Source organism: Onychomys torridus, chromosome 20, assembly GCF_903995425.1.
Source record: "Onychomys torridus chromosome 20, mOncTor1.1, whole genome shotgun sequence".
Taxonomy (NCBI): Eukaryota; Metazoa; Chordata; class Mammalia; order Rodentia; family Cricetidae; genus Onychomys; species Onychomys torridus.
The window spans coordinates 45,629,146-45,655,803 of NC_050462.1; the positions used below are offsets into that span (position 1 = coordinate 45,629,146).

General features: G+C 55.2%; 2 protein-coding genes and 1 non-coding gene across 7 annotated transcripts in view; 2 read left to right on the forward strand and 1 right to left on the reverse strand.

Annotated features, from left to right (window-relative positions):
- Agap2 (ArfGAP with GTPase domain, ankyrin repeat and PH domain 2) lies at positions 1-13,369 on the forward strand. 2 transcript variants are annotated; one of them, XM_036169756.1, is made up of 19 exons: positions 1-1,918; positions 3,491-3,549; positions 4,277-4,364; positions 4,544-4,629; positions 4,777-4,924; positions 6,186-6,320; positions 6,579-6,688; positions 7,197-7,355; positions 7,511-7,597; positions 7,681-7,785; positions 8,183-8,345; positions 8,492-8,611; positions 9,345-9,473; positions 10,311-10,370; positions 10,597-10,745; positions 10,831-10,921; positions 11,067-11,289; positions 11,386-11,641; positions 11,768-13,369. In XM_036169756.1, the coding sequence occupies exons 1-19, from the start codon at positions 766-768 to the stop codon at positions 12,008-12,010; spliced, it is 3,564 nt and encodes a 1,187-aa protein (XP_036025649.1). In that variant the 5' UTR covers positions 1-765; the 3' UTR covers positions 12,011-13,369. The 2 variants fall into 2 exon arrangements, with proteins under 2 accessions (XP_036025649.1, XP_036025650.1); XM_036169757.1 differs by lacking the exon at positions 10,311-10,370.
- Positions 13,370-16,299: 2,930 nt separating this feature from the next.
- Positions 16,300-26,658, reverse strand: part of Os9 (OS9 endoplasmic reticulum lectin) — a 32,448-nt gene continuing 22,089 nt past the window's right edge. Inside the window, exons 6-15 of one of the 4 annotated variants that reach the window (XM_036169760.1) lie at positions 21,292-21,502; positions 21,008-21,109; positions 20,719-20,816; positions 20,485-20,539; positions 19,376-19,464; positions 18,845-19,126; positions 18,509-18,698; positions 17,554-17,718; positions 17,277-17,389; positions 16,300-17,015 (exon numbers count right to left, since the gene is read on the reverse strand). In XM_036169760.1, the coding sequence (XP_036025653.1) occupies positions 16,890-17,015; positions 17,277-17,389; positions 17,554-17,718; positions 18,509-18,698; positions 18,845-19,126; positions 19,376-19,464; positions 20,485-20,539; positions 20,719-20,816; positions 21,008-21,109; positions 21,292-21,502 (1,431 nt within the window). In that variant the 3' untranslated portion in view covers positions 16,300-16,889. Of the gene's footprint in view, positions 17,016-17,276; positions 17,390-17,553; positions 17,719-18,508; positions 18,699-18,844; positions 19,127-19,375; positions 19,465-20,484; positions 20,540-20,664; positions 20,817-21,007; positions 21,110-21,291; positions 21,503-26,658 lie in introns of all 4 variants that reach the window. The other 3 variants (XM_036169758.1, XM_036169762.1, XM_036169761.1) reach the window with 3 other exon arrangements.
- Positions 22,199-22,300, forward strand: LOC118571290. Its single transcript, XR_004943328.1, has one exon. It is a non-coding gene; the product is annotated as a U6 spliceosomal RNA (small nuclear RNA).

Genomic DNA, 26,658 nt, shown 5'->3' on the forward strand with positions numbered 1-26,658 from the left:
GGTGGAGGGGGGGGGAGATGGACTGGGGGGGCCCGCGGGCCGCCTCCTCCTCAATGTGAGGGGAGCGCCCGGACACAACGCGCATCCGGACCGAGCCGATCCCGGGCGAGGCCCCCCGGACTCTTCGCCAGGATCCACGCCCCTCCCCTCCCAGACCCCAGACCCGTGGGCTCCTACCCCCTCCCGTCCCCTCCTTCCTCCCCCACCGCCTCCAATATCTCCATCCCTAGCATCCTCCCCGTGCTCCTGCGAATCCCCCGCACAGACAGCCCCACTAGTCTCCTACCCTCAAGACCCCCCTTTCCCACTGCATCCGCGGCCTCTGCCCACTGAGTCCGCATTCCCGCCCCTGCCTCCCCCGCTCCCCTGCTTCTCCCCGAGTCCTCTGTCCCCCTTTTCCTGCCCCCTTTCCCTTCTTCCCTACTTGCCCCCACGACTGTCCTCCCCACCCTCCTCCGCCCATCTCAGCGCCCCCACCCAGGCCGGGGTGCACGGTCCGGCGCGCCTCCCTGGAGCAGCACCAAGGTCCCGGGGCTCCAAGGGGGTGGGGGCGCAGGGCGGGGAGCATGGGGAGGGGGCGCCCCATGTGATGGGAGGGGGGCGCAAGAGGAGGCGGCGGAGGCGGCGGCGACAGCGGAGCCGGGCTGGGGGCTCAGCGGGGTCCGGGGGCTGGGGGCAGCGAGCAGGGCGGCCCCATGGCCGGGCCCCCCTGAGGCAGTCCCGGGGAGTCCCCTCCCCTCCCCAGCTCGGGGGTCTCCGGGCCCCATGAGCCGGGGCGCGGGCGCGCTTCAGCGCCGGACAACGACCTACCTCATCTCGCTGACCCTGGTCAAGCTCGAGTCGGTACCTCCGCCGCCGCCTTCTCCGTCTGCAGCCGCGGCCGGCGCCCCCGGGGCCAGAGGCCCCGAGCCCCGAGATCCTGGCAGCCCCCGAGGCGCGGAGGAACCCGGCAAGAAGCGGCACGAGCGTCTCTTTCACCGGCAGGATGCGCTGTGGATCAGCACCAGCAGCGCGGGCGCCGGGGGCGCGGAGCCCCCGACGCTGTCCCCGGCTCCGGCCAGTCCGGCTCGCCCGGTCTCCCCGGCTCCGGGCCGCCGACTGTCCCTCTGGGCCGCCCCTCCGGGACCCCCGCTCTCCGGGGGGCTGAGCCCGGACTCTAAGCCGGGGGGCGCCCCCTCTTCCTCCCGACGCCCTCTACTCAGCAGCCCGAGCTGGGGGGGTCCGGAACCCGAAGGCCGGACGGGAGGCGGCGTCCCGGGCTCGTCCTCCCCGCATCCTGGCACCGGTAGCCGAAGGCTCAAGGTGGCGCCTCCTCCGCCGGCTCCCAAGCCTTTCAAGACCGTGACCACGAGCGGAGCCAAAGCTGGCGGGGGCAAGGGCGCGGGTAGCCGCCTGTCATGGCCCGAAAGCGAGGGCAAGCCCAGGGTCAAGGGGTCAAAGAGCAGCGCCGGGACGGGAGCTTCTGCCACTGCGGCCGGCGGGGGAGGGGGCGCTGCAGTCACGACCTCCGGTGGGGTCGGGGCTGGGGCTGGAGCGAGAGGGAAGCTGTCCCCTCGGAAAGGCAAGAGTAAGACCTTGGACAATAGTGACTTGCACCCAGGACCCACTGCCGGCTCTCCTCCTCCGCTCACCGTGCCAGCAACCCCAGTGCCAGCCACTTCGGTCACCACCGCCTCCACGCAGCCCCTCGGGCCTGCGCCCCCTATCACTCTGGAGCCACCAGCTCCAGGGCTGAAAAGGGGCCGGGAGGGCGGCCGAGCGTCCACTCGTGACCGCAAGATGCTCAAGTTTATCAGCGGTATCTTCACCAAGAGCACAGGGGGGCCTCCTGGCCCCGGTCCCCTTCCCGGACCCCCAGGCTTGTCTTCCAGCAGCGGGTCCAGGGAGCTGCTGGGCGCAGAGCTACGCGCCTCCCCTAGTGAGTAGGGAGGGTCAGGGCCGGAGACACCTGGACAGTTTATTTGGGAGGGTGGGGGACGCTGTGCAAGAACCAGGGAAGCTTTTTCTCTTGGGTGGATGGAGGAGCTAGGCTCGCTCCTCGACCCGGGGCTGGGGCAAAAGAGGTCCTGAGGCCGTGAGACGTGACAGGAGTGTTTTTGGTACTTCCTGGGGAATGGTGGCCTTGGTGGATGCTTTACTGTAGGAAATCATCCCAGAGAAGCCTCAGACCCCAATCTCGGCCCTGGTTGGAGTCTAGAAGCCAGGCGATAGGGGCTTTGCCTTGTGTGGAGGGACCCTGGAGGTGCAGGGGATGGGGAAGCCTCAGTTTCCCCAGAGTAATCGGCACAGGTGGTGGTGTGGCAGTGACCTTGCAGCCGGCTCCTCGCCAGAGACAGGTTTCCTGGGCTGAGAGCCGGCTGGTGGTTTTTCCATGCACTGAAGGGGGATTGGGCGTTCTTGAGTGAGCGGGGGCTGGCACGCGCAGATTTAAATGTGAACTGCGAGGGGGCAGATAGGAAGCCTGGCTTCCCGCACTACCCACCCCCGCCCCACAGCGGCGTCGAAACCCGCTCGGGGCTGACCCCGGAGTGAGTTAGGGGGCGGAACTGCTGGAAAGACAATTCTTAGCCGTGGAGACTTGGGAGGCCATACAGGGAGGGAGCTTTATTTATTTAATTTTTTTTTTTTCCTTCCCGAGGGGTGCTTTTATTATTTGCTAACTGGTAGAGACAGGCGCGCGGGGGTGGGGGGTGGGTAGCGACCCACGACTCGGTTCCGTTCACATTCCCCGGAGGGGAGGCGGGTCTGGAAGCGGGGGCGGCCCCGGGGGGTTTGGCTCCTGAGCGGGTGGGAGCAGATGGCTCCGGATCCCCGAGTTCCCGCCGCAGCTGCGGCGCCCCGGGAACGTCCGGCCGGTGTCAGGCGCGGGGGCTGGACCCGACAGGCGCAAGGAGAACCTTTTCTCCCTAGGCCTGTGGTTTCTCTCTGCCTGGGGATGGAGCCTTATAACCCCGCGGTTCTTTTGGAGGCCATGGTGATCTAGGCAGAGGAAAATCCAAGTTCTGTCCCCCCTGGGCGATGGACAGGAGTTAGAACTACCTGTGCCACTGACCTTGAAAAAGGGCAGGAAAGCCCTGTTCTTTGCTCCTGTAAAATGAAGGTTGAGGAAGACCCACTCCATCCCAGGACTCAGGCCTTCCCCTTTGGCTCTGCCCTGAGAATGTCAGGGGGACCCTCTGTTCTCTGGTGGGAGGACAGTCATTACTAGTTAAGTTCTCCTGATCTGGTCTGGGGCAAGGACCCGTGTTTGAGGATGTGTTTTAAAGGGAGATGCCAACTGAAGTATTTTCGTCTTGCTAGCTCTGTTGCTAAGCAACCACTGAGCGGTGGCAACAGCTGTGGAGAGAGTGGCTGGGATGGGGACTGGGGACCACTCTCCAGGGCAGGCAGGGTCTTACAGGTTAGGTGAACCCCTCAGAAGAGAGTGGCTGAGGGCTGGGAGTCCTCCTAGGCCACATTCTCCCTTCTTACTGCACTTTTCCCTTTGCAGAGGCTGTGGTCAATAGCCAGGAATGGACTTTGAGCCGCTCAATTCCCGAACTGCGCCTGGTAGGTAACCCAGGCCCTTGGCTTGCAGGCAAGCTTTACCTCCCGCCAGCCCGCCCCATTCTCTCCCTTCACCTCTCTCTCCTCTTTGAGAGCCAAGAATGCTCCGGGTTTAGCATCTTAGCGTCATGGCAGGATTGGGGGTGTGTGTGTTGCTCAGTTGTTCTTAGGACTTGAGCCTTCATTCCGTCTCTTTCCATTTGTCCAGGCTTCCCATTTCTAGCATCTTAAGGTTTTATTTTATGTGAATGAACGCTCTACTTGCATGTACTCCTTTATTCCAGAAGAGGGCATCAGATCCCCACTATAGATGGTTGTGAGCCACCATGCCGTTGCTAGGAATTGAACTCACGACCTCTGGAAGAGCAAGCTAGTACTCTTGACCGCTGAGCCATTTTTTAAAAACTCTTGGTGTTCTGTTGCTTAGTATGGTGTAAAACTTTCAACTGATGCCTTGGCCTGTGCTCTACTACACACACAGGTTTAATGTGTTTACTAAACAACACACACACACACACACACAAATGAGCATTACTTACTTTGTGCTCTGTTCCAGCTTTGGGATCATTTCTTACCATACCATGCCCTGCTCCTCCCCTGGAGGACCTTTTTGGGTAGCTTGACACTCCAGTCCCTGTGGGTTCTCTGGCATGAGCAGACCCAGCATCTTGCCCTTTCTTAACTCTTCTATCTCTGCTCACATCTCTCCTTTCTCACATCTCTCCTTTAGGGTGTGCTGGGTGATGTCAGGAGTGGGAAGTCATCCCTCATTCACAGATTCCTCACAGGTTCATACCAGGTGCTGGAGAAGACCGAGAGTGAGTTCCCGGGAGCCACAGTAAGCTAAGACTGGGGGCCAGGGACCCACCAGGAAGATCAGTGCCTGGGCAGGCACCAGGATGGGACTCGGGGCACAAGAGCTAACGTTCAGGGAATGTGGAGAGGTTTGGTGACCTGGCACCTCTGACCTATTAAACTTTTTAACTCTTCTGGACAGGTGAGCAGTACAAAAAAGAGATGTTGGTGGATGGGCAGACTCATCTGGTTCTGATCCGGGAGGAAGCAGGAGCACCCGATGCCAAGGTGAGCAATGGAGGCGGTGCTAGGTTGGCTAGGGTCAGGTCAGTATTGGACATGGAAGCAACCTCTGGCTTGTTCGGACACCCTCTGAATGGTATCCAGAGTGGTGGGGGCCTGTATGACCCTGTCTGCCCTCTCATCCCCTGCAAGTTCTCAGGCTGGGCGGATGCCGTGATCCTCGTCTTCAGCCTGGAGGATGAAAGCAGCTTCCAGGCTGTGAGCCGTCTCCACGGGCAGCTGAGCTCCCTCCGGGGGGAAGGACGAGGAGGTCTGGCCCTGGCTCTGGTTGGGACCCAAGGTAAGGAGGGGATATGGAAGCTTTTAGGGGAGGGTGAAGGGTGCCTATAAGTATTGCCCACTGTGGTTGATAATTTGGCAAGGTGTCGAACTGGCTATTCCGATTCCAGCAACCCTCTAGAGGGAGCCTGATGTCCAAATAAGGAAATAATGAGCCAAACTAACTTCCCAAGGTCTCAGCAGAGGAAAGAGGACAGCCTGGGAGGAAAGGACAGCTGTAATGACCATCTCTGGAGATGTTGGCTACCTTGTGTTCACTCTGCCATTCCTGACGCCACTACTGTAGGAAACACAGAGAATGTCAGGTCCTAGTGTGGATAGAAAGCCTTTCCCTTCAGCTGGGTCAGGCTGACACTGTTAGAGAGGAATTTCCCTACAAACAGAGGAAACGGGGATACTGGAGAAATAAGGAGAGAGCGGAAAACTTCTAGTTCTTCTGGTAGGAGCCCAGAAGCACTGAGACTGTACCGTGACAGGAGGAGATAGTCACTACCATCTTTGTCCAGCTGGCAGGGTGCTCTATGTGGCTGCACATGCTGCTGCAGGTGCAAGCCTCCACCTGTCTTGCCTCCTGGTTTCTCTGACTGTAGAATGAGCAGCCCACCTGTTACATTCCAGGCATTCAACTGTTCCCTACTTCACAGCCCGGGTCTCTTCCCATACACAGCTCTCAGGTTCAGTGAGTTTTCAGGGTTTTTTTTTTTTTTTTGTCATCAGGGAGTCACAGCCATTGTCAGGAACCTCCACTCAACTTCGGGAGTATTGCCTGAAAACACAGACAGACAGACAGACAGACACACACACAGATAGACACAGAGACAGACACACACAGACAGACACACACACGCTCGGAGACAGACACAGAGAGGCAGACAGAAACATACAGACAGACAGACACACACACACACAAAGACAGACACAGGCAAACAGACAGACACACAGAGAGGCAGACGGACAGAAACATACAGACAGACACAGAGAGGCAGATAGTCAGAAACAGACAGACAGACACACAGAGAGGCAGACAGACAGAAACAGACAGACAGACACACACACAAAGACAGACACAGACAGACACACACACAGACTTCACTGGGCCCAGTACTCACAAAGGGGCCTATACAGCCAACAGTCCACTTGAGGACAGATATTCTCCCATACTCCAGGAGGTCTAGCCTGGGCTCCAAACACGCGGTAACGGGAATCGTGGAACACTGGAGGAAGGGCACCCCTCCAGGCCTGCCCCTTTCCTGTGCCCTCAGACAGGATCAGTGCTTCCTCTCCTCGGGTGGTGGGCGATGCTCGAGCCAGGGCGCTGTGCGCAGAGATGAGACGCTGCAGCTACTATGAAACCTGTGCTACATATGGGCTCAATGTGGACCGGGTCTTCCAGGAGGGTGAGTGTGGCAGCCCCCAGCAGGCAGAAAGCCAGAGGTCCTATGAAACTGGCCTCTGGGAGGGAGGAGGGGTCTGGGAGCCTCTGGAAGGTTTGGTTAATTCAGGTGGTTTCTGGGCTGCCGGATCTGGCTAGGCCATAGGTGGCCTGGAGGCTCTGGTGACGAGGAAGTTGGGGCTTTATTATCTCCGGGGGCTCCTCAGAATAGGTCTTGGGTATCTTTCCTGCTCCTGACTCCTCCAACTCCCCTTCCCTCCAGTGGCCCAGAAAGTGGTGACTTTACGCAAACAGCAGCAACTCTTGGCTGCCTGCAAGTCCCTGCCCAGCTCACCTAGCCATTCGGCCGCTTCTACTCCCGTAGCCGGGCAGGTGAGTTTGGGGTGTCAGAGACTGATGTCCGGCTCATCGGGAGGGGATTAGAAAGCAGTGTTGAGGCCGGGCGGCGGTGGTGGCGGTGGTGGTGGTGGTGGTGCAGGCCTTTAATCCCAGCACTCTGGAGGCAGAGGCAGGCGGATCTCTGAGTTCGAGGACAGCCTGGTTTACAGGGTGAGTTCCAGGACAGGCAGGGCTACACAAGAAAAAAAAAAAGAGAGAAAGAAAGTAACCTCGAAGTGGAAATTGGCCAGGCATGAGGTGGCATTTGTAATGTCTCTAAGCAGGTTACCTTCCCTCCTTGCACTGCCGTATGGCCGTCGGTCCTCAGGGAGTCAAACTTGGGAAAACTTAAAGCATCTGGGGGCAGAGTGCTAGGGGAGACTTGGGTTGCTGATGGCAATGAACGAATAATAATAACAGTAGGGAATGTCCCATCCTGGATGTCAGCCTAGCTTGCTGGGTGTCGATGCTGAGCTCTGCTGACTCCTCTGTATGCCTCCAGGCTAGTAACGGGGGCCACACTAGTGACTACTCTTCCTCCCTTCCATCTTCACCCAACGTCGGACACCGGGAGCTCCGAGCTGAGGCGGCCGCCGTGGCTGGGTTAAGCACCCCAGGGTCCCTACACCGGGCAGCCAAGCGAAGGACCAGCCTTTTTGCGGTATGGGACACACCGGCCCCCTTTTTCTCCTGTCCTGTGGCCTGCCTGTCGTCCTTAGTCCCTAGACTTCTCTGTGGGGCTCTTCCTCTGTCTTTTCACTATTTCCCATCATTCTATCCTACTGGTCCTCTGGCTAATTCCAACAATCATTCCAGAACCGACGTGGCAGTGATTCTGAGAAGCGGAGCTTAGACAGTCGGGCAGAGACAACGGGGAGTGGCCGAGCCATCCCCATTAAACAGGTAAGGGGCTCAGGAGCTGAAGAAAGGTCTGCAGTGGCTTTCTTAGCTGACTTTTCCTCCCACACATTTTCCTGATCTTCCAGAGCTTCCTGCTAAAGAGAAGTGGTAACTCATTGAACAAAGAATGGAAGAAAAAATATGTGACTCTTTCCAGCAATGGCTTTCTACTGTACCACCCCAGCATTAATGTGAGTAGCAGAGATGGTCCACTCTGAAAAACCTTGGACATCCTTCTCTCTCTCTTTTTTTTTTTCCCCTTGTCTCCGACAAAGTCCTGGCATCATTTCTGGGGAGCTTTAGTCCTTTTCTCTTAGGCTGATGAAGTTTGTCTGTCCTGGGGACAGGAAGGTATCCCTTGCCCCAGGAACCTGCAGTACCATGGATGGGCCTGTCCCCGGCCTGCCTCTCGGGGAATGCTTCTTGGCCAACTCTGGCAGGTCTGCTCCCTACAGGGTCTTCCCAGTCCAGTCAGCTCTCAGGACCCCTCTGTATCCTGTTATTACTGCCTACTTCTCAGCACTCTCAAAGACCAGAGGGCCCCTCCTGCCCCCCCACACCCATTCTCTCAACCCTGTACTTCTACAGGATTACATCCACAGTACACATGGCAAAGAGATGGACTTGTTACGAACCACTGTCAAAGTCCCAGGCAAGCGGCCCCCAAGGGCTATCTCTGCTTTTGGCCCCTCAGCCAGCATCAATGGGTTGGTCAAGGACATGAGCACCGTCCAGATGGGTGAAGGCCCTGGTAAGTGGGCAGGGAAGGAGACCGGGATAGAGGAAAGGGCTGAGGAGAGGAAGGAGTTGGTGCTACCCTGGCTGTGTGGGGATGGGGGCTGATAAAGAGAGGACTGGAGATGGACTCCCTGATACCTCTCCCTCTCCTTCCTACAGAAGCCACTACTCCTATGCCCAGCCCCAGCCCCAGCCCCAGCTCCCTTCAGCTTCCGCCAGACCAGACATCCAAGCACCTGCTGAAGCCAGACCGGAATTTGGCCCGGGCCCTCAGCACTGGTTAGCGGGGCTACCCTCCATCTCCTGGCTTCCAGACCCAAATGGGATATGGGTGGGAAGTGTAAGAAAGCAGAGGCTTGCAGCAGGAACAGATGTCTGAGGGAACACAGGGGTGTCTGCTGGTGACTGGCACCGAGCTCCTATGCTGTGTCTGCAGTGAAGACAGCTAGACTCCAGAGCCAATCTGTCTGCCTGAGCCAGGATTCTAGCGTGCCTTGCAACATGGGCAAGTGACTTGTCCTCTCTATGCCTCAGTTTCCACCCTATAGGAAATTTCTCCAAGATTTAATTTAACAAGCTGGGGGCCTTGACCAGCACACCGTCAACAACCATCAGTGTTTGAAATGTTTGGCTATATAAAAATTATGTCATTTATATATTACACAGACATACACATGAACAGAAAGTAACACTGTAATAGATGCTCTGACAACAACTTACCAGGTCAAGATTATTATCCCCACTTTAGGGCTGGAAAAAAAAAAAATGAGGCTCAGAAAAGAAATCAGCTTGCTCAAGGTCTCCAGGCCAGAAAGTTGCAGAGACCAGAGCTGAGTAGAGATCTGGATTCTAAAGCCCTCCTCTGCCCACTTCCCAGGAATGATCCAGGGGTGCCTTTTAGACAGGGACAGCTAAGGAGGGATACCCTAGAATGTCAGTTAGTTCAGGGCAGGGTGCAAGTCATAAGGAGTCTATGGAAGGGCAACTGAGGCACCATGTACCCCTCCCTAAGACTGTACCCCATCTGGAGACCTGAGTCCCCTGAGTCGGGAACCCCCACCTTCTCCCATGGTGAAGAAGCAGAGGAGGAAAAAGTTGACCACACCATCCAAGACGGAAGGCTCAACTGTGCAGGCTGAAGGTGAGGCTGTGGTGGGGGTTCCACTCCCACTCCAGACCCTCACCCCCTGTATCCCAACCCCTGACTAGCTCTCAAAGAGCAGGGTACGTGCCTGAACTGAGTGTTTGACCGTCATCCCCACTGCACATAACCAAGTGGGGGAATGGATGGCCACCACCCAGCTCCAGTCCCTCCCTCGTTCCCAGCCCCTGTTCTCAAAAGTCTGTAGCTCCTGTTCTTTTCTCCTGGTTCCTGCCCTTATCTGCACTTCTGACCCCATCCTCTGCACCCATATCTAGCACCGCAGACCCTGAACTCGGTGTCCCCATCGACGCCCCAGCCCCTGCTCTTGGTAACCTATGATTGGCAGGTTCCTCCAAGAGCCCTTGACCACTGATTCCTATATCTGCCCCCCCACCCCACCCCATAGCAATCCCTACTCCCAGTTCTGACTTCTGAGCCCCAGGGCCCTCATCCCAGCCTCTTGCCCCTTTCCTACTGTGTTCTGACACCCCTCCCCCCCACAGAGACCAGGTTTCTCTCTGGTCATACCTGCCCACCCCACCCCCGCCCCCCACTCCCACCCCCCCACTGCCCCATTCTTTGCCTGGTGCTCAGACCCGGGTTCCAGATCTGCCGACGACTCTCATGGCTCTTGGCTTCCGCTCCACGCTGCTCCGGGGCCACTGACTTTAGTTCTGCTTTCTCTCCCCATCTGTCTGTCCTGCTTTGTCTCTGGTACTCTCTGTCACTGTCTCTCTCTCTCTCCATCTGCCTCTTTCTCTTTCCTCGGTCTCTCCTTTCTCTCTCTGTCGTACTTTTCATTCTGTCTCTATCTCCTTCGCTTCGGGAAACCAGCCAAGCGCAAAATGTGGAAACTAAAATCCTTTGGTAGTTTAAGAAATATTTATAAAGCAGGTAACAAGCGGGAGCCGGGAGGGGTGCTAAGCTGGGGTGCAGAAGGGGTGGGGGTGCCCTGCTTCTCCCTGCATGTGCTCGGGCTTCCTGCTGTTTCCCACCTTCTGCTTCCCCTCTCCCACTATCCCACTCCTAGGGACTCCAAGGACATCAGGGAGGAAGGGTTTGGGGAAGGCCTTCCGGCTTGAACTCTGTCCCTCATGACCTCTCCCATCCACCCACCCAGAGGAAAACTTTGAGTTCCTGATCGTGTCCAGCACTGGTCAGACGTGGCACTTTGAGGCGGCCAGCTTCGAGGAGCGGGATGCCTGGGTCCAGGCCATCGAGAGTCAGATCCTGGCCAGTCTGCAGTGCTGTGAGAGCAGCAAGGTCAAGGTAAAGGTTTGGAGGCTGTTGGCGGAGGCCAGAAAGCGTGGCTGAGGGTCCGAGGTGCAGCTCTGACCCTCACTTCTGTCTGCAGCTGCGCACTGACAGCCAAAGCGAAGCCGTGGCCATCCAGGCAATCCGAAACGCCAAGGGAAACTCTACCTGCGTGGACTGTGGAGCTCCCAGTGAGTGCAGGGGCGCTGCTGCGGGATCTGGGGAGCAGGATCCCAAACTAGGGAGTTAGCTGGATGGAGTCTGGAGAAAAGTGGAGTGCCTTATTGATGTGCTGCCAACCTCAGCTTACCGCTCACTGTTTCACCCCGTCCCCAGACCCCACGTGGGCCAGCTTGAATCTGGGTGCACTCATCTGCATCGAGTGTTCTGGCATCCACCGGAACCTGGGCACACACCTGTCCCGCGTGCGTTCACTGGACTTGGACGACTGGCCGCGGGAGCTGACCCTGGTGCTGACGGCTATAGGCAACGACACGGCCAACCGCGTGTGGGAGAGCGACACTCGGGGCCGTGCCAAGCCCACGCGGGACTCTTCGCGGTAAGGATGGAGGATCAGTGGGGAGGCTGTACGGTTTCTGGGAGGTCTTGATTAGAGGTCCCCTACAACTCTTCCTCTTGGTCCCTGGTACTGCAGGGAGGAGCGTGAGTCGTGGATTCGCGCCAAGTACGAGCAGCTGCTGTTCCTGGCGCCTCTGGGTACCACGGAGGAGCCATTGGGCCACCAGCTGTGGGCCGCTGTGCAGGCCCAGGACGTGGCCACCGTCCTGCTGCTTCTGGCCCACGCGCGACATGGGCCACTCGACACCAGCGTGGAGGACCCGCAGCTCCGCTCGCCGCTGCACTTGGCGGCCGAGCTCGCCCACGTTGTCATCACGCAGCTGCTGTTGTGGGTACGTGAGCGGAGAGGTAGGGGGAGGGAGCCCAGAGGTGGGCTTTGGAGGCATAGAGTGGTAGGTGTGCGGGTGGAGGTCCCCTGGATGGCGCTTGGTCGGTCACACGGCCTGTCCCTCCTGCAGTACGGCGCAGACGTAGCGGCCCGGGACGCGCAGGGCCGCACGGCACTGTTCTACGCTCGCCAGGCAGGCAGCCAGTTGTGTGCAGACATCCTCCTCCAGCACGGCTGCCCGGGAGAGGGCGGCAGCACAGCCACCACACCGAGCGCAGCCACCACCCCCAGCATTACCGCCACGCCCAGTCCGAGGCGCCGGAGCAGCGCTGCCAGTTTGGGCCGCGTGGACACCACGATCGCGCTGGTATAGTTGCCCAGCAGCGGGAGAGAGACACCCCCTCCTACCCCCCTGCGCGGGCCGGGCACGACCACACCGGGTGGACCGCTGGACTGATGCACCCACTCACCTCTCCAGTCCGCACCCCATCCCGCGGGAGCACCTCCTACCCTCACGAGGGCACAGCCCCACACGCCTCCCAGGAGACACAGACTCACCTCCCTCTCCCCAGCGAGTCACGGAGACCCTAGCTCCACACGCCCCTACTCCACTGTTTGCATACTTGGATTGCCCTGGGTCTGTCTACCCGCTGCCCTTGCAGCTAGCTGTACCGGCTCCAGGGCGCTCGGACTTGCTGGCTCGTGCCCGCTAGGGGCAGGTAAAAGATCCAGTCCTGCCTGCGTTCTACAATCTGGTGGCCGGAGCCCAAACCCAGGCTGGCTCCTGGGGCAACGCCACGCCAGCAGGAGGGGTTAGTAGTTGGAGGACTAGCCCTGGGGCTTGGGACCAATATGGGGACCCCACCCCTTCCATGCTGACCTCACTGCCCGGTGAGGGGGAAGGGCAGCGAGGGGCAGGACCCCTGCTGCCCATGGAGGTGGAGGGGTCCCCAACCCTTTCCGTGAAAGGGTCCGTGAGAAGTGGAACTCAGCTATCCCCCTCTACCTGTCTGTGAATGGAAGCTGAAGAGCCAGGGGGAGCCGAGAGCCTGGGTCCTTCCCCTTGGGATCCTGGGATGGGGGAGGATGGGAACAGGAGAGGGCTAGAGAGGGGTCTTGTAATTTATTGCTTTGTTCCCCAACATGGGGATGGGGTGGGTAGGGGCGAGGGGAGGGCATTTCAGGGTAGGGGAAGCCAAGGGTGGGCAGGGGTGGGGTGGGGTGGGGGTGCTCTCGGGTTGTGTCTGTGACCGTGACTGCGTACCTGTGACTGTGCAGCGCCCGTGGTGATCTGGGGTAGGGGGGCACCCCTACAATGGGGCCCCTCCCCCATAATCCTTTCTGTCCAGCTCCTCTCTCACTGGAGCAGCTCCAGATCCGTTTCTCTATCCTTTGCTCCCTCCCAGCCAGGGCTGAGAGGGTGTGCAGTGGCTGGGAGGGTGTCAGGGTCCTAGCCCCATCCCCAGAAAGGGGAGGTGGAATGGACTGACCTAGCCCAACCCTGCCTCCTTTAGTCAACCCAGGCATTGGGCCGTCTGTGTCAGTGGTTTCTGGTTTTTATTTTGGTTTTTTGTTTGTTTGTTTTTGTTTTTGTTTTTCCTGGCTAAAATATTTTGCAAAAGACCAGGTAATCGGGGAGTGGGGTGAGGAGGGGGCAGGGGTTGCCCCCCTCACCTCCAAAGCAGGCGATGTGAATCTTAACAGCAATTAAAGAGGAAGTGATTTTTGTCTAGGGGGTGAGCCAATGGTCTGTTATTGAAGAGGCAGGAGAGGGTGTGGTCTTGGTGGACGTTGGGGAACTGGAGATGGGAAAGGGCCAGGCAGAGGTCCTTTCTGGGCTGGAGTTAGGACAGTACCCACAGGCACAGAGGTAGTCTCAGCTTTGTGCGACAGTCCGGGGTTCTGTGAACGGAGTCAGGTGCACGATTGGTGCCTGCCAAAGAGTTGGAGCATGGTGTTTGGAGAGACAGACAGGCCTGGAGAGTTAAGGGCTGGAAAGGTGGGGTGGTTGTGGTTCAAGAATGAAATTTAGTTTTGAAACCCGGCCCACTGTTCCCTGGCTGGGGGACATTGGGCAAGTGACCCCAGAGACATGCGTTAAAAGGGCATCTGTGATCCTAGGAGAGGTGCTGGCCTGGGTTACCTTAGTTAGTCACTAGGTGGCAGAGCTAAGGGGGGGCGGTACTAGGGACTGCAGGGACCAAGCTTTCCCAACCATACCCAGTTTCCTGGTGTCCACAAGATCCATGCCAGCGGATGTAGGCATTTGCCCACTCCTATTATGGGGTCACCTCAGGTCATGGTGGCCTGAGCCACAGTACTCAGCTTACTGTGCAGTCAGCCCTGCTGTTTTTGTGTGTAGAAGCTATAAGCATCAGGCCTGATCAAGCCTAGGTTAGTAGTAGCTAATGCAGGTTGGCCCCCACATGCTGTTGTCTATGTTACAGAGTCAGTTGGTGCTGTTAGCGTCTTTGGGTAGAGTTGATTCTAACTCCTGGTGTCCTCTAAAATTCTCATCTGTAGATGTGTCAGGGAACTGATAGGGTCTGGTCAGAGCTCTGGAGGCTGTTCTGCAGAGCTCCACGCTGGGTAATCACCTCACACATCAGCGTGGCCCAGAGGGGAATGGACATGAGGGCAGGGACAGACAGATGGACTTGTGTGGTCTGGGGCAAAGGCAGGAAGGCTGGCCGATCTCATTGCCTATCAGCCGAGATCCTTGGTCTGCTTTCATCATCTATCTATCTCCACCTTCCTTCCTCCTAGCAAAAACTCACACCCTTCCTCAGAAGCTCAGGGTGTTAGATATGGAGAGGAACAAGGACCCTCGACACAATGAAGTCACTTGTTGAGGGATCCATCCGCAGGCCAGTGAAAAATGGTCAGGGTGTCGGCAAACTCTACTGCCAAGTAATTGATTTCTTTTAATGGGTTACATTAGTCTTGAGGGATGAAAGGTGGCGTGACAAAGCGCTCCAGGCTGTGGCGGAATGGGAAGGACACCCCTGGGTGGGCACAGGCAAGTGGGCTGCTCCACCCCTTCTGCCCATGCAGCCCCACAACCAGCCATGAACTTCTACACTTGGGTTCTTCTTGTCCCCGAACTTGCCCACCCTCTTCTGGATGCCATCTGCCACACACCTGCTGTTCTGGTCCTTTTGTTTGCCTTAGCACAGCTGAGACGGACTGACCTTCATGGGAACTCTGCCAAAAGGCAGAAGAAAGGACAAGGGAACTAGGTTCAGATTGGTTCAGTGCAGTGAGGGTTCTGTGGTTTCTGACCAAGCTGAGGTGCCAAAGGTAACCTGCCCAGCTTCTTCCTTCTCAGTCCAAGGGTGTCTCCTGTAACCCGACAGAAGCTTTTAGGATCCCCTAAGACTTTCCATATCCTCATCCCTTCAGAGCTCAGGCTGGGACAACCCCCCCCCCACACACACACCCTCATTACTGCCCCCTGGAGGCCAGTGCTTGGTCAGCATCAGAAAGGAAATCACTTAAGGGTCTACTGATGAAGGGGGTGCTGGATTGAATGCAGTGTCCTGCCTATGGCCACTCAAGACAACTCCTAAGTTCTCACACAGCTGCAGCATCTACCCCCTCAAGACATTCACAGGGATATGGGAAGCCGGACTTGTCTACATTTCAAAACAATTTAAGCGTAACACGTACAATCGGCACTCATCCACATTCAGAAGAGGGCCAGCTCCATGAGTTCCTTCAATAACCTGAGCTCTCACTTGCCACTTCCAGAGAGGGCAATGTCCTCTGACCCTTTCCTATCATGAACCTCCTTTGTCTCCAGCATGGGCTGCAAGGTCCCCTCTTGGCTGGGGACCCAAAGGGGAGACTTGACCATTATTGTCCTGAGGGTCCTCTACCCTGGGAGAGGAAACGGGGCAAGAGGTACCCACAGCTGTCCGTGGCAATCGGGAAGAGATGAAGACACCAGGCCCACCTGTCTCTGGAATACTCTGAAGCTGGCATGTGGGCAGCAGCCCTGTCATGGTTGTAGGTGGAGTTTTCCAGGAAACGGTAAATAACAAGGTGGGGAGGGCTGGCAGGCAAGTGGAATGTGGAGCATGCTGCAGGAAGGAAGATGCCCTGTGTGGACGTGGGAGAGTCTCTGTGGTACACATTTTGACTTTCAGGATGTAAAGAGGGAGAGGAGAAGATTGTAAGGCTCAACTGAAGCAATGGCTGGCTGCAGGTCGGCAGCTCACCTAGACGTGGGACCCTGGGTTGGTTCCCTAATAGTGGCCTTTTTTTATTTTCTAGAAATAAAGGATAGGAATAGACTGAAAGGAGGCATGGAAAGTCTCCTGTAGCTTTGCCGCAGCTTCTAGGATCCTCTAGGACTTGCCTCCAAATCCTCATCCTTCAGAGCTCTGTGTATGTACACTGGTGTATAAGTGCTGTCCTTTGCAAAGACTGACACCCAGGGGCTCCTTCGGTCCGCTGGAGGCCCATGCCTGGTCAGTTTACCCAGAAGAGAACAGCATTTCTCTCCAGGCTGGTGGGCTTTGTCAGCTGGCCTAACCTCTGCCTGTGTACCCCAGGCACACTGATGCTCTCTGGGGGTGGGGGAGGTAGAGCAAACAGGACCAGAGGACAGGTCTCCCATCCTGAAAAGACACCAGACCTCCCCTACAAAGGACGATGCACTGATGGTCCAGTTCTTTATTTAGAAACCTGAAGGACATGGTGGGTAGCTCCACATCCAACCCTTTTTGCTGGGACTGTGTGTGAGGTGAGACGTAAGGTCTCCTATTCCCTCAGTGAGAGGTAAGGGCTCCTGACTCAGAAGCACAGATATCGGGACAGGAAGGAGGAAATCCAAGGGAGGGGGCGAGCAGCTCTCAACAGCAACAGGGCATCGAGGTAGGGTGGGGTCTGCTTTCCTGGAGTCTGATAAACTGCTTTTCCCACCATGCCCCGCTCACAAGATCTTCTCACATCTCTGGGTAAAATGGGGTAAGAGCTAAGAAGTCAGGGGACAGGAAAAGCCAAAGAGGCAAAGGAAGGCATGTTTGGGGCCTGGAGCCCATAGGCCTGGCTGAGGCCTTAGGGTGGCTCTCCCTTGTTGGGCCCACACACACCCTCACAACCCTCTGGGCTGGGCCCGTGAAGTCCAGAGCCCAGAGCGTGGCGCCAACCTGCCCGTTTGCCTCCGGGGCCCCAAGGAGGGAGATGAGGAGGAGGCAGAGCCCATCAGGACGATTCTGAAATCCTTGGAGGGCCTGGCAGTGCTGGTCTCAGAAGTCCAACTCCTCCAGATCCCCAGTGTCCTCGCCGCCTGGAGAGCCCCACACGCGGCGGTAGTTGGTCTCCAGCTCTTTCTGTCGCTGGCGCTCTTTATTGGCCTCTTCGGCTCCCTGCACCTGGGAGGAAAGGGGGGCTGAGCCGGAAGTGCTGCCTACAGCCGAGGGAAGTCCTGTGCTGTCGGATCTGGGGGGCGGGTCCCCGAGACTTCGGTGGGAGGCAGGGGCTGGGGATGCAACCTCCTACGGGGTGAGTGAGGCTTAGCTTCACCTCGACATCGGGATGCTAGCCATGGACGGCTGGTGTAACCAGACCTTGATCTCAGCTGCACAGTGGGGTGAGCTGGGGGCCCGGGACGTGGTGGGTGGGGTGGGGCTCACCAAGATATTGAAGAAGATCTCCTTAAGGTTTTTCGTGTCTTCGTCTGTCAGCCAACGCGTGTCCTCCTCGTTACCTTCAGCCCCAGGTCGTACAATTTTGATTTCAATCTTGCCTGGAAGGCGCAATACGGGTAGTGAGGAGGGGAAGGCTGGGCGCTTTAGAGGCTCCCCTGCCCTCCAGGTCCCAAGCCGGAGGGCACCAGTCCGCCTTGACCCAGCCCTGCCACTCCTGTGGCAAGCCCTTCCGACAGCTCTGAGCCCCTCCCTCAGGGCCCACCTTCGGCGGCGAGCCCCTCCCTCTCCAGCACGTCAGTCACCAGCCCCTCGATCTGTTTCTGCTGTGGGTTTTCCCGGTTCATCTCCAGGACAGTCAGATCCTGATTGGGGCCTCCATGACGGAGCTTGGTGATTCGGACCCGGATTCTGTGCTCAGGCTCCTCCTCTTAGAGGGGAAGACACAGGGAGACACAAAGCAGAGCTGTGACTCCAGGGTGGAGGGCTGGGGGCGTTGCCCTCTCTAAGCCACGGGCTGGTGTGGGTCGATGCTCTATCTCCCATGAGTGTGATCCAGGGTTAAAAAACATGCCTTTCCCGACAGCAGCCTCCTCACATGGCCCCCTGTAACTCTCCCATCCTCTCTAGGAAAACAGTGTTTTGCTTTAAGGAGCGGGTTGGAAAGCCATGGCTTGGTTTTCCGCATGCTGAGACTTAATCTTTTAGTGTTTACCAAAAAGGTGGGATGGAAGGTTTGAAACTGGAATGGCCTGTTTGGAAGGCCTTCTCTCTCCACACCAGTAGAATTCCATGAAATGCAAGAAGGAATAACTGAAGTGTGTCCGGGCTGGTGGCTGGTGCCAATGGGCTTGCCTATTCACACCAAGAGCTGGATCCTTTCTTGGTGCTACCACACACGCCATTGTTTGTCCACCCCCACCATGTTCGCTATGGGAACCCCCAAACTGCCTGTCTCCTTTTCCCCAACCTCCACCGACAGGGAGGTGGGTGAAGAGCCCCTTCCTCATGAATGAGGCTTTTCAGAAGCTTCTAGGCTCACAGTCACTTAGTTACTGCCTATGTGCCAGGCAGGACGCTAGACAGTGGGCACCAGAGCAAAGCAGAGACCAAGGCAGCGTCTTCTGGAGGACACCTCAGAGGTGTCCGTGCAGAGAGGACCGTGGAGGGAGAACAGAGCTCCCATAGGTGGGAGCGCTGAAGGCTGTGCCCTCTCTCACCTGTAGGGGGAGGTGACGGAGGAGGCTTCTGAGGGACAACTCTCTTTTTCTTGTGTTTCTGCACCAGATCTGGGCTGTGGTTTTCCTGCAACCTCTTGATGAGTTTGTCGAGGGTAGATGTCAGAGCCAGTATCACCTGCTCCCGGTCTGACTCCTTCCTCGACCCGTCTGGGTCCAGTTCCTTCTCTGTCTGGAAGGCCCAAAGAAGGTGCCAATTAATGGTCTGGGGACAGAGATCGGGGGCGTGCTCTGCAGGAGAGCCCCTTCCGTCATCCCCCCTTTTCACCTTGGGAGGTCCTGCCCTGCACCGCAGACACCGGAGCGGGAGCTGCTCACCTCCTGGATGATGTTCTCCAGCTCCCGCTCCATGCCGGCCTTGACCTCCGAGCGGAGCTGCTCACGGTCCGAGGGGAGCAGCATCCCTTCCAGCTCCTTCTCGAACTCTCCTAATAACTGCCGCTCGTCCTCCTCTTCCTCCTCCTCCTCCTCCTCATCCTCCTCCTCCTCGTCTTCCCCAGCAGCCTGAGGCTCATCAGCCTTTTCCTTCAGCTCTGCTTCCCTCTGAGGGGTCTCCGTGGTATCGTCTCCAGGCTGCTCCTGGCCTGCGCTTGGCTTCCCCTGGGCCAGGGGTGGGGAGGAGATGGATAGTTTGGAGGCTTCAGTGGTAACACGTGTGTGTGTGTGTGTGTGTGTGTGTGTGTGTGTGTGTGTGTGACAACTAAACGGTGGCAGAACATGGTAGTGGCGGCCACAGGAAGGGCGGGATGGGAGCCAGCTCTCCTGGGCCCAGCCTGACCCGGGGAAAGCTATCTCTTCCAATGCACCCAGGCGGGAGACAGGTCCCACTCGCCTTGAGTGGGTCCTTACCTTCTTCGCTCCACCTTTCAGTTCCTCGATCAATCGAATCAAGTCTGCAGGGCTCCGAATGACTTTGACCTGCACATTGTTCTGGAAATCTGAGACGGGGGAGAGAGGGGGTGTGGGCCTTTTGCATTTAAGTCTGCTCTTGATGCCCGAGGAGAGGCACTCCAGGCGGGGACCATGGTCTCCGCCTCAGGGGGCTGGCTGGCAGCTGAGAGAAGGCGAACAAGCCCTCAGGTGGCTCAGGGTAGCCACACGGATGCCAAAGCACTAAGTTCCCTCCTTCACAAACACCTGAATCTTTTTGGAGGGACAAAACTCTAGTTTTTAGGACTGTAGAGGAGATTTAGGGTTAAGGGCTCCTTTTTAGTGGATTCTGCTTTCTTTTCGTTTTTTTTTTTGAGACAGGGTTTCTCTGTGTGGTTTTGGTGCCTGTCCTGGAACTCACTCTGTAGACCAGGCTGGCCTCGAACTCAGAGATCTGCCTGGCTCGGCCTCCTGGCGGATCCTGCTTTCTATAGACACTTGGCATCTTCTCAGTTCTAGGCATTCTACTGTGAAGCACAGATCCATTCCCATTTACCTTCCCAACTCTCTAAGGCGTGGCTTCACCCACATTTTACAGGTGGGCAAACTGACATTACATGATATCGCCTGGGAGTGCGCGGTGGAGCCCCAGTGCCCTTTGACCTCCTTACACGGTCCTGCTGCTACTCAGGAAAAGGCTAACACAGTAAAAGTGAGCTCACGAGGGCAGGGGGATGGCTAAGTGGTAGAGCATCGATGTGCAAGAATCTGGTTTCAGATTCTTGAGAAACGGAGGGAGGGAGGGAGGGAGGGAGGGATGGAGGAGGGAGGGATGGAGGAGGGAGGGAGGGAGGGAGGAGGGAGGGATGGAGGAGGGAGGGAGGGATGGAGGAGGGAGGGATGGAGGAGGGAGGGAGGGATGGAGGAGGGAGGGATGGAGGAGGGAGGGAGGGATGGAGGAGGGAGGGATGGAGGAGGGAGGGAGGGATGGAGGAGGGAGGGAGGGAGGAGGGAGGGAGGCTGACCTCCGAGTGGGAGTGTTTAGCGTCTTTACCCCACCTGAGGACTAAAGGAGACAGTTGACTGACCATTAGGAGGGTTGGGAGCTGAATCTGCTGCAGCCTCGGGGTCCGGGTCCTGCTCCTGGTGAGAAGAAAGGGCAGGCTCAGGCAGGAAGACTTGTTTACATCCTCCATACTCCTCAAGCAATGTCCCTTCGTCCCTAGACACAGAGGTCGCTTCGTAGACCTTGGCTTGAGGGACCCTACCCATCCAAAGCCGGAGTCCAGGCTCCTCAGAGCTGGCTGAGAGGCCGTTCTCACCCCTGCCCGTGCCTCCTCCCCTCCGGCAGCCTGCTCTTCTGGCTGGTGTAGCGTCTTCCAGAACTCTGACTCCTTATCTTCCTTGGTTGGGCTGGCATCTGGGGCACAGACCACAGAGGGGATGTGGTAAAAGAGGAGAGAAGGGAGGAAGGAGGAGAGGAACTCGAGGAACGCTCCCTCTTTGGTTGCCAATGGGCTGGAGCCTACCCACACTGTCAGCATGGGACAGTAAGATGGGGGAAGAAGGTGGGGGTGGCAAGTTCATGGGACGGTCAAAAGCACACCCTACCTTCTTTCTTTGGGGGTACCCCAGCAGACTTGGTCTCACTCCACACTTGGTGACTTGTGTCTTGAACTTCGTCTGTGATTTTCTCTTCACGCTGCTTGGACTCTACCAGGAAAAGTGTGCCAACAGAATAGGGATCTATTCCAGCGCTGCCATGCCCGCCTGCTCCATGCCCGCCTGCCCCATGCCCACCTGCCCCATGCCCGCCTGCTCCATGCCCGCCTGCCCCATGCCCACCTGCCCCATGCCCGTCTCTCAGTCCTTTCCTCATGCCTGCACATGCTTACCAGCTTGCTTCTGGAGGTAGGCCATGTACTCATCGGGCTGCAGGGCTGGGTGACAAAGGATGGCCTGTGGAGCGGCGCTGGCTGGGGGCCGGAGGAGAGGGTGAGGGCAGAGCCGAGACGTCCGGATGGTTAGGACGTAGGAGCAGGACAAGGGCTCGTCTACGCGATCAATGTAGTCCCCAGATAAACCTGCATCCTCATCACAGAGGAACTGCGGCAGGGCGGGAAGGAGAGTCAGTCGTAAAAACCACCAGGCGACCTTTGGTTCCGGGAGCAGCTACCTTCTGCTAAGCAGTTCTTATGCCAGACACAGGGCACACACTGGGCATGTGACGTGCTACATAGATTTGATTATTTGGTTGTCACAAAGACCCAGGAAGAGAGGCATTAGCATTGCCAGGCAGTGGTGGCGCATGCCTATAATCCCAGCACTCAGGAGGCAGAGGCAGGTGGATCTGAGTTCCAGGCCAGCCTGGTATACAGAGCAAGTTCAGGACATCCGGGGCTACACAGAGAAACCCTGACTCAAAAAAACAAAAAACCAAAACAACAGTGAAAGGCATTAGCACCCCAGCTTTGTGGCCCAAGACTTATCAAATGATGCAATTAAGACATCTGCTCAGGTGACCAGCTGGTAAGAGGCGAAAAACGGAAGAGCAATTAGGCAACTTAACTGTAGACAGGCAATCAATGTATCTCTTCCTTGCTTTGTATAAACATGGCGTGTGGGGGCTGGTGAGGTGGCGGGTGGGTCAAGGTGTTTGCAATCAAGCCCAGCAATTTGAGTTTGATCCCCAGTGTCCCACACAGGAGAGGGAGAGAACCAGTTCCTGCAAACTGTCCTCTGACACCCATGTATGTGCTGTGGCATGGACTCTCACTCACATAATAGTAAATGAAAAAAACAGTGGTACTCAGCAGCACACACACTAAGGATTGAAACGATACAGAGTTAGCATGGCCCCTGAGCAAGGATGATATGCATATTCATGAAGTGTTCCTCTTTTTTTTTTTTTTTTTTTTTTTTATTAAGTGTGTTTAAACATGGTAGAGCAAACCTATAATCCCATCACTCAGGAAACTAATGCAGGACAATTGCTGTGAACTCAAGGCCAGCCTGGGCTACAGTTTGAAAAACCAACCAACCAAGTGAGTTCAGAGACAGGAGCTATGTGAGCTGGCTGCTGTATTCACAGCACTGGGGAGGCTGAAGCAGGAGAATTGAAGGTTCAGGGCCAGCCTGGGCTACAGTCACAAAAAGGAAAAAGAGAAGGGAAGAAGGAACATTTACACTCTAGTAATAAAAGATAAAAAATCCAATTTGAACATGTTAAAAGAGTTAAACACATTGCTTCAGGGAAGATAAATCATCAACAAACAGATGAAAACACACTATCCAGGATGTGCCGATCAAAACCCCAAGGAGATGACACTCCACATTCACTACAAGGGCTCTGGTGAGGAAGGTCACATCAAGCCCTGACCAGGATACAGAAACTGAAAATCTTATGAACCTCTGGTGGGATTGGAAAATGGTTAAACCTGGGAAGGTTAAACAGGGTAGCATGTAGTAGTTCTTGGGAGAACACCAGCCGGCAAGCACGGGGCCAATGTTCAGTCCTGAGCAGGGAGAGAAAGTCCCAACACTTAAAGACACTGTCAGGGCTGGGTGGTGGCGCACACCTGTAATCCCAGCACTCGGGAGGCAGAGCCAGGCGGATCTTTGTGAGTTCAAGGCCAGCCTGATGTACAGAGGGAGATCCAGAACAGCCAAGAATATACGCAAAGAAACCCTGTCTTAAAAAAAAACAAACAACAACAACAACAAAAAAAAAAAACAAAGACACTGTCAGACTAATTAAAACAAAAGATGAACAATATACTTCTCAAAGAACACATTTAAAACATAAAGAACAGTTACGAGCTTGGGGTGCGTGGGTGAAAGATGAGGATAAAGTAATAGTGACTCAAAGCTACTGTCCTGTATCAATATCATATAGATAAAATGCAACAGAATGTCACTCTACAACACAAGCCTTTGGGGATGAAATTAATTTTAACATCCTACATTCTTTATCTTGCCATTGCCTGTCTCTCACAACTGACTGGATGAATTATCTGTTCTTTACTGAAATATCACTAGCAACTAGCAAAGTCCACGGCACAGAGGGCTTCATAAATATTAGTGAACTAGATGACTAAAGAGCCCATAGATCAGAGACTAATTAGAAATAATAAACAAATGGATACTTACAGCTGGAGACAAATCAATACGGATACAAAATATCAGAAGAACACATCTGAAAATCCTGACCTAAAATAGTAGGCAGCATGACCACGTGTCCTCTGCGTGTGTCCAGACACTGATGTATACTAAACCACAGAACCAGACTCAACAGACCTAAGAGGACTCAAAATTAAACAGTGTGCTTTTCTGACTGCAATGTATGAAACTAGAAATCGATAAAAGATAAGCCACACCTGTAATCCCAGAGCTTAGGAAGTGGCAGGAGGGTCAGGAGATCCAGGATAGTTTGGGCTACAGGAGAAGTGTCTGGAAAAGCTCTCCACATCCCCCAAAACAGATATATCGTAAACCTAGATATTAGAAGAAGAACCTTCTGGCAGAGCTGGGCATAACTCAGAGGTAGGATTTGGCCTACCATGCACAAGGCCCTGGTTTAATTCCTAGAACAAGAAAGGAAGGCTGGTGTGTGTGCACACACGCAGCAGGAGAAGAGGGGGAAGGAAGAAGGGAAGAGAAGCCTCCTTAGGAAGACATTAAAAAATGGTGGTGTAGTAGACCATGGTGACGTGTGCCTTCAATCCCAGCACTCAAAGAGGCAGAGGCAGGAGGATCTCTGTGAGTTCAGGGCCAGCCTGGTCTATGTAGTAAGTTCCAGGCCAGCCAGAGCTACACAGTGAGACCCTGTTTCAAAAATAATAAATAATCAAAAAATTAAATAAGTCAGATCATACTTAAGTAGTTATAGGAAACGTACACATGAAATAATTTTTTGTCCTAACAAAGGTTGGGGGCAAACAGTTTCGTTTAGCACGGTGATGGAGGTGAGAGACAATGGACACATGTGCACTGGGGTATTTACTACATAACTGCCAACACATGGAACACTGGTTACATTGCCGTGGAAAGAGCTGTAAGGAAGAGTCAGGCGTGGGCTCACACACCTGCGAATCCATCAGGACAGGGACCAGAGGGTCCAGAATTCCAAGCCAGCCTGTCTCAAAAAACAAGCCAACCAACCAACAAGTATCCTGAACAAAACACATCAAAACAAGGGACTAGGGATTCCCTTACTGAACCGTGTGGGCAGAGAAAGGGGAAAGGCGGGAATCTTCACAACTGAAAAGGAGGAGGAAGATGGAAAGGGATTCCCACGGGGGGGGGGGGGGGGGGGGGGCAGAATGCCGTCTGAGCAGGGGAGGGTGAGGACGGCTCAGCAGGCGAGCGGTGCTGCCCAGGTGTGAGAATGTGAGTTCAAATCCCCCGAAAACCTGCAACAGGCTAGAGCCTCTGCTGAGAACTACAGAGACGCACCCAGGAGGGAGGGAGGGATGAGCTGGATCACAGAAGTCAAGAAGGTGGCAAACAACCCCCGTTACCCCAGCACCTGAGCTGGGGGTGGAGGTCAGAGGATCAGGAGTTAAGGCCATCTCCTCTTACACAGTGAGTTTAAGGAAGGCAGGAGCAACATGAGATCTTGTCTCAAACACCAAACTAAAACAAAATGGGAGTATATAGTTAACAAGTGTACATTAACAAATCCAAAAAATCTCATGAAATGGAAAAATATCAAAAACATATCAGTAAAACTAGCAGCCGGGTGGTGGCGGCGGCGCACACCTTTAATCCCAGCACTCAGGAGGCAGAGGCAGCCGGATCTCTGAGTTCGAGGCCAGCCTGGGCTACCAGGAAAGGCGCCAAAGCTACACAGAGAAATTCTGTCTCGAAAAACCAAACCAAACCAAACCAAACCAACCAAACAAAAAAAACTAGCCCAAGTTGAAGTAGAAAATTTAAATATTCCTAGAACTAGTAAAGAAAACGAATCAGGAGCTAAGTGTGGAGGCATACACATATAATCCCAGGACTCAGAAGGATGAGGCAGGAGGACTATAGTGAGCTCAAGGCCAGCCTGGGCTGCATATCTAGACCCTATGTAAAAAACAAAAGAAAGTGAATCAAGGGCTGGAGGCATTACTCAGAAGTAAAGCATTTGCTTGGTCTGCAAGCATGCATACTCAGAACCTGGGTTCAATTCCCAGCTCAGGGTGGTTAAGTCTACCAACAAAGAAAACCTCAAAGAACACATCACAAACACCATTAGTCTCATCAGGAGGCAGATCTCTGTGAGTTTGAGGCCAGCCTGGTCTACACTGCAAGTCCCAGGCAGCCAGCACTAAATAGTGAAACCCAATTTCAAAAAAAACCCACAAAATAACAAAATCCTAGGTCAAGACTTTACAGATTAATTCTAGAAAACATTCAAAGACTAAAAATTTCGAATCATACATGGTCTTTAGAGTATAGAAAAAGTGAGACTATTTGAGTTTGTTAAAAAAAATGTAATTAAAAAATTTTAATTTTTTTTACTGTGTGTGTGTGCATAATGTATGCATGTGGGTGGGTATGTGGAGGTCAGAAGGCAGACTGTGGGAGTTGATTTTCTCCTTTATCATGCCTTGGGGACTGAACCCAGCCTGTCAGGTTGGCAGCAAGAACTTTTTTTTTTAATTAAATTTTCTATTCATTTTACGTACCAACCATAGATCCCCCTCTCCTCCCTCCTCCCACCCCCCAGCTTCCCCTCCCCCAACTCATCTCCCATTCCCACCTCCTCCAAGACAAGGTCTCCCATGGGAAGTCAGCAGAGCCTGGTACATTCGGTTGAGGCAGGTCAGAGCCCTCCTCCATAGGCAGGCACTGGACACTGAACCATCTCACATCCCTGGCCTTCTCGTTTTGTTTTTAACTTTTCTGGAGTTAGCATAATTTTATCAACGGAATGGTAGAAGGACACCTGGAAACTTGCAAGGTCACCAGAAAGGACCACTCTAGGTCAGAATTGCTTGTAAGCAAACCTACCAAAGTCTTAGGAGACAGCTCAGTGGGGAAAACATTTGCCATACAAGGGTGAGCACCTCAACTGGAAATCCCCAAACCCATACAAAGCTCCTACAGCAAGATGGGAGGTGGAGAGTCCTGGAAGCCTGTGAGCCAGCTGGCTCCACATGCAACGCACCAGTCAAAGGTAGCCTGTTGTGAAACAGAATCTGAAGTAGGCAAAGATTTGTTACATTTGTTTATATTGCCTTTGTTAATGATGTAAAGATGTGATACATTTG

Excerpts from the sequence above, each read along its gene's own strand:
- Agap2 (XM_036169756.1), top strand. The coding sequence starts at position 766 with ATGAGCCGGGGCGCGGGCGCGCTTCAGCGCCGGACAACGACCTACCTC. Across the intron at positions 4,365-4,543 it reads GGTGCTGGAGAAGACCGAGA|GTGAGCAGTACAAAAAAGAG; the intron begins GTGAGTTCCCGG and ends TCTTCTGGACAG. Across the intron at positions 6,689-7,196 it reads CTACTCCCGTAGCCGGGCAG|GCTAGTAACGGGGGCCACAC; the intron begins GTGAGTTTGGGG and ends GTATGCCTCCAG.